The 15,502-nt window shown below is 44.9% G+C and overlaps 1 protein-coding gene across 4 annotated transcripts; it reads left to right on the top strand.

The window, feature by feature from the left end:
- Positions 1-12,132: 12,132 nt before the first annotated feature.
- On the top strand, positions 12,133-15,502 carry LOC125937242 (anaphase-promoting complex subunit 15). 4 transcript variants are annotated; one of them, XM_049651819.1, is made up of 5 exons: positions 12,133-12,251; positions 13,642-13,771; positions 14,521-14,580; positions 14,906-15,043; positions 15,195-15,502. In XM_049651819.1, exons 1-5 carry the CDS (start codon positions 12,160-12,162, stop codon positions 15,240-15,242), a joined length of 468 nt encoding a protein of 155 aa, XP_049507776.1. In that variant the 5' UTR covers positions 12,133-12,159; the 3' UTR covers positions 15,243-15,502. The 4 variants fall into 4 exon arrangements, with proteins under 4 accessions (XP_049507776.1, XP_049507788.1, XP_049507778.1 ...); XM_049651831.1 differs by having other exon boundaries at positions 12,189-12,251; positions 13,647-13,771; XM_049651821.1 differs by lacking the exon at positions 12,133-12,251 and adding an exon at positions 12,643-12,789.

Here is a 15,502-nt window from a genome sequence, read left to right as displayed (position 1 = left end):
GGTTAGTGATTGCAAGAGTTTAGCCATCTGTTCAAAGATTTGGGTGATGTTGTAGAATATTTTTTTTATTAATATTTATTTTGAGAGAGAGAGAGAGCACAAGCAGGGGAGGGACAGAGAGAGAGAGAGGGAGAGAGAGATCCCAAGCAGGCTCCATGCTGTAGGCACAGAGCCCAACTCAGGACTCCATCTTATGACTGTGAGATCATGACCTGAGCCAAAATCGAGTTGGATGCTTAACCAACTGAGCCACCCAGGAGCGCCCATATGTAATTAATTCTTGATCTTGATGTTTCGTTACAGTCTTGTGAATCCAGCTTTTCGTAAGAGTTCTGTAAATTCTTACTGAGTTCAATGGTATGATCTGAAAGTTATCAGAAAGCTGTACTTGTCAGAGTCCTTTCCATGAATCTCCTTGAAGATGAAGCACTTTTGCAAGAGACTCAGAGTAAAACAATAACTGCCTGTAAATGAAAAAAGACTTAAAATGCCCATAGTTAAGGGGTGTCTGGGTGGCTCAGTAGGTTACATGTTCAACTTCAGCTCAGGTCATGATCTCTTAGTTTGTGAGTTTGAGCCCCGCATCAGGCTCTGCTGTCAGCTCAGAGACCACTTCAGATCCTCTGCCCCCTCTCTCTCTGCCCCTTTCCCACTCACACTCTTTCTCTCCCTCTCTCTCTCTTCTAAAAATAAACATTAAAAAATGCCCATAGTTAAAAGTCTGATGAGAGTTCTGTTTAGTGAAATTGATGAGGAAATTTGGTTATTTCTGTGATATGCAAACATGTTAAGATGGTAACTGGAATTATGGCTGATAATGTTACATATTGGACTTCTGGGAATTTCATATAATTTCTGGAACACTTGTATTAGTAACATATATCCATACAAGGATATCCATGAAGAAAGTTTAGCATTATTTCTTACTTGGCATGTTTCCATGTAATTTAACACATCAAATAAGTCCAATTCGTTTAATGTCTTTTTCTATTTTTTTAAAAGTTTATTTATTTATTTTGAGACAGAGAGAGAATGAGAGAAAACAAACATAAGTGGGGGAGGGGCAGGGAGAGGGAGAGACAGAATCCCAAGCAGACTCCTCACCATCAGTGCAGAGCCTGAGATGGGGCTCGAACTCATGAACCATGAGATCATGACCTGAGCTGAGATCAAGAGTCAGACGCTTAACCAACTGAGCTACCCAGACTCCCCTATTTTTTTATTTGTTTGTTTTTTTATTTTTTATTTACTTATTTTTTTTTTTTTTGAGAGAGAGAGCACAAGCAGAGGAAAGGGACAGAGGGAGAGAGAATCTTAAGCAGACTCTACGCTCGGCACAGAGCCCAAAGCAGGGCTTGGCTCTACCTCACGACCCTGAGATAATGACCTGAGCCAAAATCAAGAGTGAGACAATCTACTGAGCCATCCAGGCACCCCTCTTTTTTTTATGTTTGTTTTTTTAATGTTTATTTATTTATTTTGAGAGAGAGAACACACACACGTGCACATGCACACTCACATGAGTGGGGAAAAGGGTAGAGAATCTCAAGCAGCCTTCACACTGTAGGGCAGAGCCCAATGCAGGGCTCAAACCCATGAACCATGACACTATGATCTGAGCCAAGATCAAGAGTCAGACGCTTAAACAACTGAGCTACCCTGGTGTCCCTTAATGTCTTTTTTTATACAGAGAGAGAACAAATCTTTTGAGATGTTCCAGGTGCCCTTTAGAAAATCCCAAATGTATTTCCAAATTAAAAAACAAAACAAAACAGAACTTCATTTAGAATTTGATTTGGGAGGCACCTGGGTGGCTCAGTTGGTTAAGTGTCCAACTCTTGATCTTGGCTTAGGTCATGATCTCACAGATCGTGAGACTGAGCCCTGTATACAGCTCTGCGCTGACAATGTGGAGTCTGCTTGAGATTCTCTCTCTCCCCCCCCCCTTTCTCTGCCCCTCCCCTGCTTATGCTCTCTCTCTCTGAAAATAAATAAATAAAACTTAAAAAAAATGATTTGGGAAAGTTTGATTTTTGTCATTTATTTTCCTCTTTCCCATTATGAAATAACCAGTTTTTTTTTTTTTTTAGGGCAAATTTTTCTTTTTCCTTAACAAAAATGCATCTTCATACTTCATACCTTCTCTTAGCCAAAACCATATCCTACTTTCCTTGCATACCGAGTTGTTTCCTTTATTAGTTCTAGTAGCTTTAATTACATATATTAATTAGAATTCTTAACCCTTAGAAACCTTAATTTCTAGTAACAACTAAAAGGCAACGAGTTGTGAACTTTTACATCAGCATTCATTAGATTGGCAAATTTATGAATATATTTAACAATTTCTAGTAACACACATTTCCCCATAACACAATTTTTCCATGTGACCCAAGACATGTTTACTAACAGACCCAGATGTCTTTAAGTTCTTCTATGATGAGAGGTCAAAAGCAGGTAAATTTAGACTTGTTTAACAATTAATGTTTCTGGGTGGCTCAGTTGGTTAAGCGCTGGACTCTTGATTTCAGTTCAGGTCATGATCTCATGGTTCATGAGTTCAAGCCCCATATCATGTTCTGTGCTGACAGTGCAGAGCCTGCTTGGGATTCTGTCTCTCCCTTTCTCTGCCCCTCCCCTGCTTATGCTCTCTAAATAAATAAATAAATAATAAACAAACAAATAAACAAACAAGTAAAACTTAAAAAAATAATTAATGTTTCAGTATTTCATCTTGTTTAGAAATAATATAGACATTCAATGAATTCCCATCATTTAATTTAACTTAGCAAAATTCTTTTTTTTTTTAGTTTATTTACTTATTTTGAGAGAGAAAGAGCGAAAGCACACATGCACACGAGCTGGGGAGGGGCAGAGAGAGAGAATCCCAAGCAGGCTCCTAGCTGTCTGTGCAGGGCCCAATGTGGGACTTGAACTCACAAACCTTGAGATCATGACCTGAACCGAAATCAAGAGTTGGATACTTAACCAACTGAGCCAGTCAGGCACCCCTCTTTTTTTTTTTTTTTTTAACTTAGCAAAATTATAACAATGAAAGTTACCAAAGATTTGGGAAACTGTTTTTTTTTTTTTAAGATTTTATTTTTTTAAAGTAATCTCCACACCCAACATGGGGCTCAAACCCACAACCCTGAGATCAAGAGTTGCATGCTTGGGGCGCCTGGGTGGCTCAGTCAGTTAAGCATCTGACTTCAGTTCAGGTCATGATCTCGCGGTTCGAGTTGGAGCCCCATGTCAGGCTCTGTGCTGACAGCTCAGAGCCTGGAGCCTGCTTTGGATTCTGTGTCTCCCTCTCTCTGTGCCCCTCCCCAGCTTATTCTCTCTCTCTCTCTCTCTCTCTCTCTCTCTCTCTCAAAAATAAAACATTAAAAAAAATGAAGAGTTGCATGCTCCATTGACTGAACCAGCCAGGTGCCCCATGAAACTGGACATGCTATAAGATATAATTACTGATGAAAGTTTCACCTAAAAACTCTTGTCCCACTTACATCTATCTAAATCACTGCTCCTAACAATTATGTTTAGGATACCCAAAAACACTTCATTAGACACTAGACAAAGTCAGCCATCATCCCAAGCTACTGTTCTTCCTGACAAAATTTATATTAGAGATAACATGAATTTGACTAATAAACCAGGTAGAATAAAAGTTGTATGTCTGCATTATAGTTAATGTTGATAACTCTGAAGACATACCGATTTTAATTAAATCAAATTTAAACTAGATTTATTTACCAAAGATTATCCCAGATCATGTGAACTTAAAAAACATTTGGGTTAGTTTCTGTATTTCTGAGTTTTAGGAATATTTAATTCATAAATGTTCATTTAAAAAAAATTTTTTAACATTTACTCATTTTTGAGAGACAGAAAGCATGAGTGGAGAAGGGGCAGAGGGAGGAAGACACAGAATCCAAAGCAAGCCTCTGGCTCTGAGCTGTCAGCACAAAGCCTGATGTGGGGTTCGAATTCACCAACTGCGAGATCATGACCTGAGCCGAAGTTGGACGCTCAACCCACTGAGCCACCCAGGCGCCCCTTTAAGTGCTCATTTTTAAGCCAATTAAATGGAACTCTTATCAATTAATTTTGGCAATACCATCTGGAGGTAGAGAGAGAGAAAAAAAAAACCCACATGTACAGAACATATATCCACAGACATACATAAACATACAGAGATACACAGAGACACTATTGCAAAATTTTAGCCATGAATCAAGTACATAACATAAAAGTCACTAGTTTATAAAAAAGTTGAATCCCAGTTGGCAGATGGAACAAGTTAAGGTGTCTTGCTCCAATGGCTAAAGCTTTTTACTAATAGTTGTGAAGGCTTTTAAGATTTGTACTTGTCCTTGACAAGTAGACTTAAGTTACATCCTGGGGTGTTTACACTTCAAAGACACGGTGAGATTTACATTTTCAAGGGACCAAGAAAGAATGTAAGTTTTCTCCTTGGGGTTTTAGTGCCTTTTTGATGGTTTTGCTGGTACCTGGAAAATATAGTGGCACTGACCTTTAATTAGAGGAGCACCCCATAAAAATAATTCTGTGGACTCGAGGTCAAATCGGGCCTATTCAGAAATGGAAATGAAGAGGGAGTCATTTGGGTCATTGTAGTCATGAAAAGGATAAACCCATGGGACCATGCTCATTTTGTGCAGCAGGAGATGGGCTTCACCTTAGTCTTTCCATTCACTGTGAGCCTTAGCAGTGATCACTGTGATGGAAAGATGGCATGGAGCTAGGCAGTAAATATCCAAGGGAGGAGAGAAGTATGAGTATGAGGGGACTCTAGGGGCCTTTGCCCCATTTCCCTCTTCCTCTTCCTTGGAGGCCTTGATAACCATATCAGCTTTCCCTTTGGTGGCAGGGATGCCTCCAGAAGTGTGCTTCTAGTTCTGCCCCATTCAGGGGAAAGCTGAGGGGTTCAGGATCTGTGATATCTTAGAGGAAACAAGCACATAACCTGGATGGATCTTTTAAAAAGTTATGGATTTTACGGTCTTCAGAGATACTGGCCAGTTGGTGCATTTTGGCAGCCATGAGTAACAATTCAGAGCCCATTCCAAACCAACAAGAAAACTTGCAATAGCCTGTTTGTTCCTCTCTTTCCTTCCTGCTGCATAAAATCTCTAAGAAATGTTTGAATTCCAGTTAAGGTACAGTTGTGGTCTCAGTTTCTACTTTTTGTTTTTATCCTGTTACCTTAATCTTAGGTGTTGTTGCCAAGAATTTTGGATGACATCACTGTAAGCCCTCTTGCTAGGTGGCTGCTTTCCTTTCCAGAGTGTACCAAAAGACCTCTCTGGATTGGGGTCTGCCTCCACTAGCGCAATATACATAGGATCTTTGGGAAAAGCTCCTAGGCCTCTGAGTGTAATACCAGAGTCTTGCATTTTGGTTTACATGGCATTGACTAACACCCAGGAAGTGTCCGTGGGGTTTTGCATTTATCAAGGAGATGGTGTACCTCCTCAGGGTTCTCAAGAGGCTCTGGCACCAGATGTTCAGGACATGTATATCTGTCCATCATTTTATGTAGTAACACCTGACCAGGGATTGGTAATATCCCATTGGGTCAGGGGATGAAGAGTGGAAGTAGTGAGTGAAGTGGTGTCAGAGACTGTAGGCCTCTGTTGTATTTTCCCTCTGGTGGTGCCATTGGTTTCCGCTTGCAAAGCTATTTCAGTCTTCTGGATTAGGACATGTAGTCCAAGCATAACTCACTGACTCAGTGGTTGCAGGTGGGAGTCTCCTGTCCTCTTTTCCTTGTGTCTTTAGCCCAGAGCCTCTCCTTGGGCAGTGACAATGCCCTTGTGATCCAGTCTACCTTCCTTAGCTCTTCTTGGCCATGAGGCATGGAGGACCCTCTCACACAGTAATAGTCAATTAAGGCCTTTATAATTAGGAGTCTGATTATCTCATTAGACACTGTGGGCTTGATCGCGATGCTCTGGGGAGATCATTGGATTGTTATGATAGCTGTGACTCTTTGTGTTGCACGCCACAGACAACATACCACAGGGCCAGTATGCAAAAGCACATAGCAGTGTGACAGACCCCCAGCAAGTGGTGCTTCTTTCTGAGATGATGTTACCCATCTGAGTTAGGTGGTTAATAAGCAAGTTACAGGTAAAAAAAGGCATTCGCTCCCCCCCTTAGGTAACTGCAAGGACCATCATGCAGTCCTGCCAGCCACACTGATGTGGAAACAAAGGCAAATGAAAAATTAAATTTCCTTACTGCCTACAGCTCATTGACAAGTCCTTGGGACAAGCAGAGTGACATTCCTCTAGGAGCTCAGCTGCTTCGATGATGACACTTTGCTAAGGGCAAAAGGCAACCTTAGCTTAACATTATCCCAACCTCTAGGATCCTGTAAGTCTACCTGAACATATAAAAATTGCTTTGGAAACTTCCTTTACCCCCTCTCCCCCCAAAGATATATGTTGGCAATCATCCTCCAAGCATACGGCCCACTGAAATACATCTGAAGAGTCTCATGATAAAGGTTTTACTAGACAGTAATAAATGCCTTTTCCTAACAACAGCTGGCCCCTTCAAGGTCCTGGAAACCTTGCTTCCAAAATTCCTTAGAAGACCTATGCTATCCCTAACCACCTCCCAACCTGAGGGTGTATTATCAATCACCTATCACAACCCCAGGGCAGCTCTTTCTGCCCATGGGTCCTGCTCCATGCTTTAATAAAATCACCTTTTTGCACCAAAGATGTCTCAAGAATTCTTTCTTAGCCAATGGTTCTGGATGCACCCCTGCCCCCACCCCCCCAACTCTAAAACTGCATCAATACCAATTGTTCTGTGCTGGTCTCAGCCTACTGGTAAGCAGTGCTGTGGTTGGGCTGGCCCTTGTGATTCTTTTTTTAAGATGCCCTTCAGCAGTAATCATCAGGAAACTTTGGAGGAAAGGTTTATTACTTACAGAACCTGGAAATTACACAGCATACTTGTGGCCACACAGCAAGGTCACCATAGAAAGAGCACATGGGCCTGGGGTTCTGGGGTTTTGCTTTTATTGGGGTCGATGGTTGGGGCCTTGGGTTTTGAGGGCTCAGTTTTTTTGTTTTTTGGGTTTTTTTGAGGGAGAGAGACAGAGCCCGAGTGGGGAAGGGGTAGAAAGAAAAGGAGACACAGAATCTGAAGCAGGTTCCAGGCTCTGAGCTGTCAGCACAGAGCCCGACTCAGGGCTTGCACTTATGAACCGCGAGATCATGACCTGAGCTGAAGTCAGATGCTTAACTTACTGAGCCACTTAATTGCCCCTGAGGGCCCAGTCTTTTTGGGGAATTTAAAACTTAAGAGTGATAATTTAAAGTGGGGGAAGAGAACAAACAAGTGGCCCAAAGTGGTCAGTTATCAAAGTCAGCAAAATCCCTAAAACAAAGGAGACTTGGTGGAGGAGAGGTTGGCCTGTTTATTAGAAATGGCTGTCAGTTGGACCGCTCAGTAACCAAAGCTTAAGTCAGGCACTTGCATTACAAAAAACAAAAGAAACCAACTGTCAGAGGTTACATCGCAAGAGGGATGTGTTCCAGACAGAGGGAACAGTAAGCCCAAAGGCCCTGAAGCAAAAATGCACTCTAAACATTTCAGGAACAAATAGGAGGGAGATATTGTATTCACATCACTCAGCTCTTGCCCTTCCTGGATCCTGGAGAATTCTCTGCACAGAGCCATGGATTTTCCTCTCTAGCTTATGGGCTTTGGACTTATTTCTGACTCTTGAGAAATCCCTATCCTACCTCCTACTTTCAGCCCAGGGCTGGCTTGAATAAAACACAATGAAGGAGCAAGTAGTATCTCAGGACAGAAGGGCCAGGGCCAGGAAGTATCTTCTAGGGACTCACATAGATCTGGAGACATGTTTGGGATATTATGTTAGAGAAAACAGAAGCTGGGATATGAAGTGGAATCTGCCTGGGTCCCCAGCAAGTCACAGTAGGGTCAAGGTAAGGCCCAGGATTCCTGGCTCCCATTCTGTCCACTCAATCTCAGGGCCACCAAAGCCTTTCCCATCTGAGTTCTTTCTCATCTCTCTTTCTCTATCCTCAGATACCTGGTTCTGCCCAAAAGGATTTTCACTGTTCTTTAAACACATCATCATCTCCTTTCAACTCCATACCCTTAAAGGTAATAATGCCTCTTTGTACAGCTCCTTCTCTCACTTGTCTACCAGGTAAACTCCTATTCATCCCTCAAGGCCCTCTCAAATGTTTCCTTCCCTGGAACAAAAGTCTAAACTCAGTTTCTCCAGAACCCATTCATCTCTCCTTTCTCTGTACTCTCATAACACTCTTGCATACATTGATTTTAACATTTACTATGCTCTCCTATAATTGTCTATAATTGACTTAGTCCTCACTGCACTATATTTTTCTCTACGAGAGGGATTATTTCTGCTTCATTGCTCTATCCATAGGGCCTAGCATGGTGTCTGGCTTTTGCATGGTACTCAATAAATGTTGACCAAACAGTGGAACAAAGGAAGGAATATGAAGCAAATTCCTTAACCTCTCAGAGTCTTAGTTTTATTATCTTTGAAATGAAAGCAAGTTAAGCACCTGGCAAGGTTAAATGATGGATAATGAATGTAAAACAAATGTCACCATCATTGACTGAGTTACCCAAGCCAAAAATAGGGAATCACACAAATTTTCCATTTCTCCCACTCCCTCTTCCTCTATCTGGAACTAACCAGTCACCATGGCTTGTTGAACCTGGCTAAAGACCTTGGTAAGAAACTCTAGCTTACAGGGGAATTTCCACTAGGCCAGAGCTGTCAGGAAGCATGAGAGGCAAAAGGTGCTGGCAGTAGGGATCCTGTAAGGAAAAGAAGCAGGAGGAGAGACTCATGGGGACATAGGCCACAAGAAAAGCAGAGAAAGGATCGAGGAGATGGGAGACGTCAGGCTTTGTCCTGGGGACATAGAAACCACTTAAGTCTGTGCCCTCAGGAGTTCCTGGTCTGCTTGGGAAACAACTAGAAACACAATTTGTACAGAACTAGGTTGTAGTAGATGTGAGAAGGGAGATGATTATTATTTTCAGAAATACCAAACAAAAGCTGTGCTGTCTAGTTAACAATAGGTTTACAACCTATTGGAAATATGTACAAACTGCCTCCCGCCCCCGCCTCACCCCAAACACACACAATGGAGTCCCAAAGCCTTAGATACTTCATTTCCTGGTTCTTCTTCCCCTCTCTGTTTTGCAGGCTTATTTTCCTGGGCTTTGCAATGAGCATGCGCCAAAGAACAAAGGGAAGAGAGACTGAAAGTCTCTGCATCACCTTAGGGAATGTACATTTGTTCCAATCAGATTACCTTTTGCCTTACATGGGCATAGGTAATGCCCGGGTAAGACTGTAACCTCTGTAGTACTTAGCCAGTGAGGAACCAGGGGAGGGACTTGTGTGCTAGGAAACAAATTGTCTGCGGTAAATGTCCAGAGCATGCCTGTTTGTCAGACACCCACTTGCAAGAACATTGATTAAAACCTCGTTTCACTGTGCTCTGAGTCTCTGCATCCCTCCTTTGGTTGGGTTGATGGGCTTATTTCTAAAGGTGGAGCATGACCACCTTCCTGATACCCCTTCTTTACTTGACTTACAGGATATCTCCCAGCTTGCCTGCCTTTCTTCTTCTTCTTCTTATAATTATTATTATTATTATTATTTTGGCCCTCCTTCTCAGTCTGGTTTGCGGCTTCTCCTAGTTTCCTCAAATCCTGAATGTTGAAGGAAAGTATTTTCCATCTACAGTCACTCCTTTGATGATCTTATTTAGTCTCATGGCTTTAAATGCCATCTGTGTGCTGTTAACTCCCAAATTGATATATCCAGTCTAGATGTCTCCCCTGGCCCTCAGACCTCCTGTCCCTTCCTCCTCCTGCCCTCTCACCATCTGTACACTAATGGGCATTTCAAACTCCACACACCCAAAAATGAACTCCAGATAGTTGCCTCCCCAAAACAGCATCTCCTTTGTCTTTTGCATCTCAGAAATGGCAACACTGGTCTTCCAGTTGTTTAGTCCAAACATCTTGGCTCCTTTCTGCCTCTGATATTCTACATCCAATCTCTCAGCAAGCTCTCTTGTCCCTACCCTCTAAATATACTCATATTTCAACCACTTCTCATCCCCCACCTCTGGATTATTATAATTGGCTCCCAATTGGTCTCCCTGCTTCTACCACTCTCCCTCCTAAATCTATTCTTCATAGAACAGCCAGAGTAACTGTTAAAATGTAAATCAGATCATGTGGATCTTCTGCTCAAAACCCTTCACAGGATTCTCAAGATGGAGTAAAAGCTAAAATCGTTACTGTGACTTGCAAGGCTGTACTATCTGGCTCCTGCTACTTCTCTGGCCTCATCTCCTGCTCTCACCATAGTACACTATGCTCCAGCAATTCTCCACCCTTTGTACTTGATCTCTCTGAAATGTTCTTTCCTAAACATCATATCAATGCCCTCCCCCTTCTTTTTCTTCAGACCTTTATTCAAAAGTCATTTTCCTAATAAGGTCTTCCTTGGCCTCCCTACCTAAAATAAAAAAAACTTCCCTCCCCACTTCTCTGATTTTTCTCCTAGGCATTTACTGCTATCTTAAAACTATATATTTTATTTAACTTCTTTGTTGTTTATCTCTTCCATTAGAATGGAAGCTGCATGAAGAGATGTGGGGGGGGGGGGGTCTGTTTTGTTCACTATTATATACCCACTATTTAGACTAGTGACAGGAATACAGTAAGGCACCCAGAAGGTATTTGAGTGAATGGATGAAAAAGGTGGACAGTTCCAAGAGGCAAAATTTACTCTTTAATGGAAACTTTGTAACAACTAGAGCTGCTTGGAAACATAATCATGTTAACATACACAGTACACTAGGACTTAAATATGTAGTCTCGTCAAATCCTCACATCAGTCCAGGATAGGAGGAAGGCTGCATAGTTTTCGAAGCTGGTTGAAGACAAAACTAAATCCAGGTGGGGAAAACGACTTGTTAAACTTCACACATCTGGTGTGGTCAGGAGTAGAACTGTGGATGAATGCTAGCTCTAGAAGAGGCTGGTGGGTGATGGAGCTTAATGGGGGTTGGGTTTGAAGGACTGCCGTTGTCAGAAGGCATGATCTCTGAAGGGGAGGCTGAGTCAGAGGTTACTGGAACAGAATCATCAGGGAAGGAGTGGGAGAGATGACGAGGCTGACCACTAATGTATTTAGCCCAGGCCTGGAGAGGGCAGCTGAATTCCCCAAAAGCAGTGCCTGAAGCTGACTAGTCACTCAAACCCATTCAAACCCATACATGATTTCAAATGCAGAACTGGAACTGGACCGGCAATCTTATGAAACCTGTGAGTCCCCTGCGGGTCTGCAGAGTCTGGCTTCTCCACTGGAGTGTGAGGTCTACTGGGGGCAGGGACCATGTTCCTAGATTTTCCCCAGCTTCTAGCAGAGTCTGGAATATAGTATGGACTCAACTATTTTTTTAAGTTTATGTATTTTGAGAGTGCACGCAAACACATACACGCCCACACACTCACGCCCACACCCTCACACCCCCCACCCCCCCCCCACACGAGTGGGGGAGGGGCAGAGAAAGAGGGTAAGAGAGAGACTCCTAAGCAGGCTCCGCACTGCCAGCACAGAGCCGGTCCCGCAGCTCCAACCCTCCAAGTGAGATCATGAACCGAGCCAAAGTTGGATGCTCAACCAACTGAGCCACCAAGGTGCCCCAGGACTTAACTATTTCTGTTGAAGTCGTACATAAATAAAGCATGCGCCCCAACAAGAAACTTAGGGTGAGAATGGGAAGGCAGATGAGGTGTAATATCACTCAGCAATTCTGGGGTAAAAGTGGACAAATTTTCCTAGGACGCCACAGGACGAACAGTCCTAGTACTAAAACAGATAGCTGCTAGTTTTCAGTAGGCGTTCGCAAGCACAGCCAGGCTAAACACGGAGGGGCGGGGCCAGACTGGAGAGGGCCCTCGGCGGAGGCTCGAGGAGGGGCCAAAGAGTAGGCAAATTTCCAACCTTAACGACGTGACTAAGGTGTAGAGCGTCACATCCGGTGTGGAGGGCGGGAACGAGAAACAAAAGGAGAGCGAAGGCGCATGCGTTGGTGCTTCCCCGGTTCTGGTGGGCCCTTCCGCTCAGGCAGAGAGAAGTGCTTCCGGGTCGCTGCCGGCTGCCGCCTCCCGGCGCGGTAAGTACGGAAGCCAGGCTGAGGCTGCTGTCTCTCTGCCCCTTCTCTTCTTCCTCCCTCGGAGAAACCCCGTGGCCCTGACCCGGCTCTTCAGGAGCTCCGTGCCCACACTCTTAACAGTAAAGAGCTCCAGCTCATTGGCCGCTTCCTCGAGGCTAAGCTCCACCCCGTCGCACAAGATCCGTCACTCATTGGTGTCACTTTCTGTCACCCAGCAGTTCTTCCAGTTAATTGGCCCTATTCAGGCCTCGCTGCTTTTGCGATTAGCAACCCTATAAAGGGCAAATGCCTGTTCGAATCCCGCCCCTGCATTCTTCTTGTTGGGCCACCCCGCGGTCATTTTCATAATAAGCGAAGAATGGGCGGTGGCTTTGCCGCGAGGGGTGGGGCTTTCGGAGCCTCGGTCTCTCGCCTCAAACTTACTGGCCGTCAGGATGGGTGTTGTGTCAGTGACACGGGCCGGGAAGCTGAGGTTTACTAAAGGACAGCGGCTGGCCCAGGATCAGTCAAATGAATTAGGGCAAAAGTAGAACTAGACGTAGGTCCTTTTCTCCTGCTCATCTCTTCTAGTGCCTGGCCTCGATTTCTTCCTCGTAGGAATTCTATGCCCCACCTCACTGTGTGACCTAGAGACAGTGTTGCTTGTCCCAGGGCCTTGATTTTCCTGTGAACTGAAAGGTTTTAATTCAGATTCTCTGGGACCTTTCTGGTCCGCTCCCTCAGCTAAATCTGTGCTGAATTTACGTATTCTCTCACGTTAGTTCATTCAGCCTAACATTTACTTATTTATGCATTTACTCATGCCTTTAGAATGCCTTTCTGAACCATATTGCACGTGGTAGCCCATCCCCACCCCAGTTTGGTTGTGGTTCATGAGAGAGGTGGTTAGTGCCCTAAATTTCTGACGTGGAGTAAGAATGGAATGGATTCTCATAAAAGGGCAAAAAGTAGGTCTTCATGTTTGGAAGAGGTAAAGATAGTGTCAGTGGAGCCCTGCTACCTCTAATTTTGTTTAATTTTGTAATACCAGTCTGCATTCTGGATTCATAGCTCTACATGTTGGCTTCCATTTTCCACTCCTTGAATAGCTTGCAAACAGCTTTACTTCTCCACAAAGTAAATTGATTATCAGAATAATTATGAGGGTGGGTATAACTGTTATCCCCCATTTTACAGATGAGGAAACTGAGGCTCAGAGAGGTTAAGTGACTTGGCCGAGGTCAAACAGCTAGTAAGTGGTGGAGCCAGGACTCAAACCCAGGTCTGTCTGATTCCCACAAGGAAGAGCTATTTCCCCCTACCTTCTACTCCACCCCATCCCCAAATCAGACTAACCAAATAACTGAAATCAAATACTTCTGATCTGGATTCACCTGGCCCTTTACCTCAGTCTAGGAGCCATGTCCACCTTGTTTCCCTCACTCTTCCCCCGTGTGACTGAGACACTGTGGTTTAATCTGGATCGACCCTGTGTGGAGGAGACGGAGCTGCAGCAGCAAGAGCAACAGCATCAGGCCTGGGTGAGTAAGGACCTAGCACAGTGGTGGAGCCTTAGTCAGGGACCTCCCCTGCCTTTCTCAGACCATGATCCTGGAGGAGCTTTTTGCCCTGAGCTGGGAACAATCAAGCTGGGAGGTAGGAGGCCTAGGTTCCAGTCTTTATGCTACTGATTTACGGTGGGACCATGGGATTTCTGGGCCAGGTTGGAGCCCAGGCTCTGTTCTCTAACTCATAGGAAATAGTAATTTTGACTGTATTGAGGATGTAGCAGATGCCATATTCTCTATCAGTCTCTCACTTTACCCTCACTGTAATCTCATAGGGCAACCATGGCCCAGAGAATTTAGTTGGATCCAGTTTATAAGTAAGTAGCAGATGACAAGAAACAAAGGGATTGACTCTTTCTAGAAACTGAGAGGAAGGGGCGCCTGGGTGGCTCGGTCGGTTAAGCATTCGACTTCGGCTCAGGTCATGATCTCACGGTCCGTGAGTTCGAGCCCCGCGTCGGGCTCTGTGCTGACCACTCAGAGCCTGGAGCCTGTTTCAGATTCTGTGTCTCCCTCTCTCTCTGCCCCTCCCCTGTTCATGCTCTGTCTCTCTCTGTCTCAAAAATAAAAATAAACGTTAAAATTAAAAAAAAAAAAAAACTGAGAGGAAGCTTCTCCATACTTGGGGGTGGGGGTATCTTCTTAGGGGCAGAGTGGGCCAGTCCCATGCCCCTGACATGCCCTGCTTGGGCCCTGACCCTCCTCTCCCCCTTTGGCCACAGCTCCAGAGCATCGCAGAGAAAGACAACAATCTGGTACCCATTGGCAAGCCGGCCTCGGAGGTGAGTGGTTCCAATAGGTAGGGCCTTTGTGGGGCTCAGGTGGACTAAAGCTTTGCTCTAATTCTGAAGGTCCTACCTCTGACTCCAGAGCAATTGTGGTCCTCAGCTCTAGGCAGAGGCCATAAAGGGGATCTAGAGTGGGTGGCCATTGGACCTAGCACCAAGGTCCTGCAAAACATGCACCAGTCTGCTAGACTCAAGGCGGGGGGCAAGTCTGGGGAATGGAGGGTCACTCACTGCCCCTGAGAAAGGCTCCAAGTGGACCAGCCCTTGAAGTGGTCCAGGCAAGCCTACAGAGCCTATAGGCTCTCCCCTGCCTCACCAGCACTATGATGACGAGGAAGAGGAGGATGAAGATGACGACGAGGATAGTGAAGAGGACTCAGAGGATGATGAGGACATGCAGGACATGGATGAGATGAATGATTACAATGAGTCACCTGATGATGGAGAGGTCAATGAGGTAGGCAGGGGTGTGGGGGTGGGCCCCTGCCTGTGACCTAACTGGTGGCCAAGGATACAGAGACTCTGGATCCAACCAGGGGCAGGATCTGGGACTACGGCCGGCTGGGTGGCTGAGGCCCCTCCCCACCCACACCTAGCCTTCTCTCCAGGTGGACATGGAAGGCAACGAACAGGATCAGGACCAGTGGATGATCTAGGTAGACAAGGCAGGGTGGCCTCAGGCAAATTCCAGGCCAGCCCAACTTATCCTGCACCCCCTGCAGAACCAGCTGATTGCCCCAGTGCCTGAAAGCTCACCCTTGGGTATCTCTTCAGCTGCTGCCAAGAACTGGTCTCCTTGGCTCCTCCTAGGCCATCACTTTGCCCTTGAGTCTCCAGGGCCTGAGCCCACCCCACCTTTCCGCCCATTACCTCACCCCTTGGTTGCCAGGTATAGTCTCTTTCTAACTCCCTTTAA

This window comes from Panthera uncia, chromosome D1, assembly GCF_023721935.1.
Source record: "Panthera uncia isolate 11264 chromosome D1, Puncia_PCG_1.0, whole genome shotgun sequence".
NCBI lineage: Eukaryota > Metazoa > Chordata > Mammalia > Carnivora > Felidae > Panthera > Panthera uncia.
This window is presented reverse-complemented; position numbering and strand designations above follow the sequence as displayed.

Coding starts and splice junctions, on each gene's coding strand:
- LOC125937242 (XM_049651819.1), top strand. CDS start 12,160: ATGCGTTGGTGCTTCCCCGGTTCTGGTGGGCCCTTCCGCTCAGGCAGA. Junction 13,772..14,520: donor AGCAACAGCATCAGGCCTGG/GTGAGTAAGGAC, acceptor CTTTGGCCACAG/CTCCAGAGCATCGCAGAGAA. Junction 15,044..15,194: donor ATGATGGAGAGGTCAATGAG/GTAGGCAGGGGT, acceptor CCTTCTCTCCAG/GTGGACATGGAAGGCAACGA.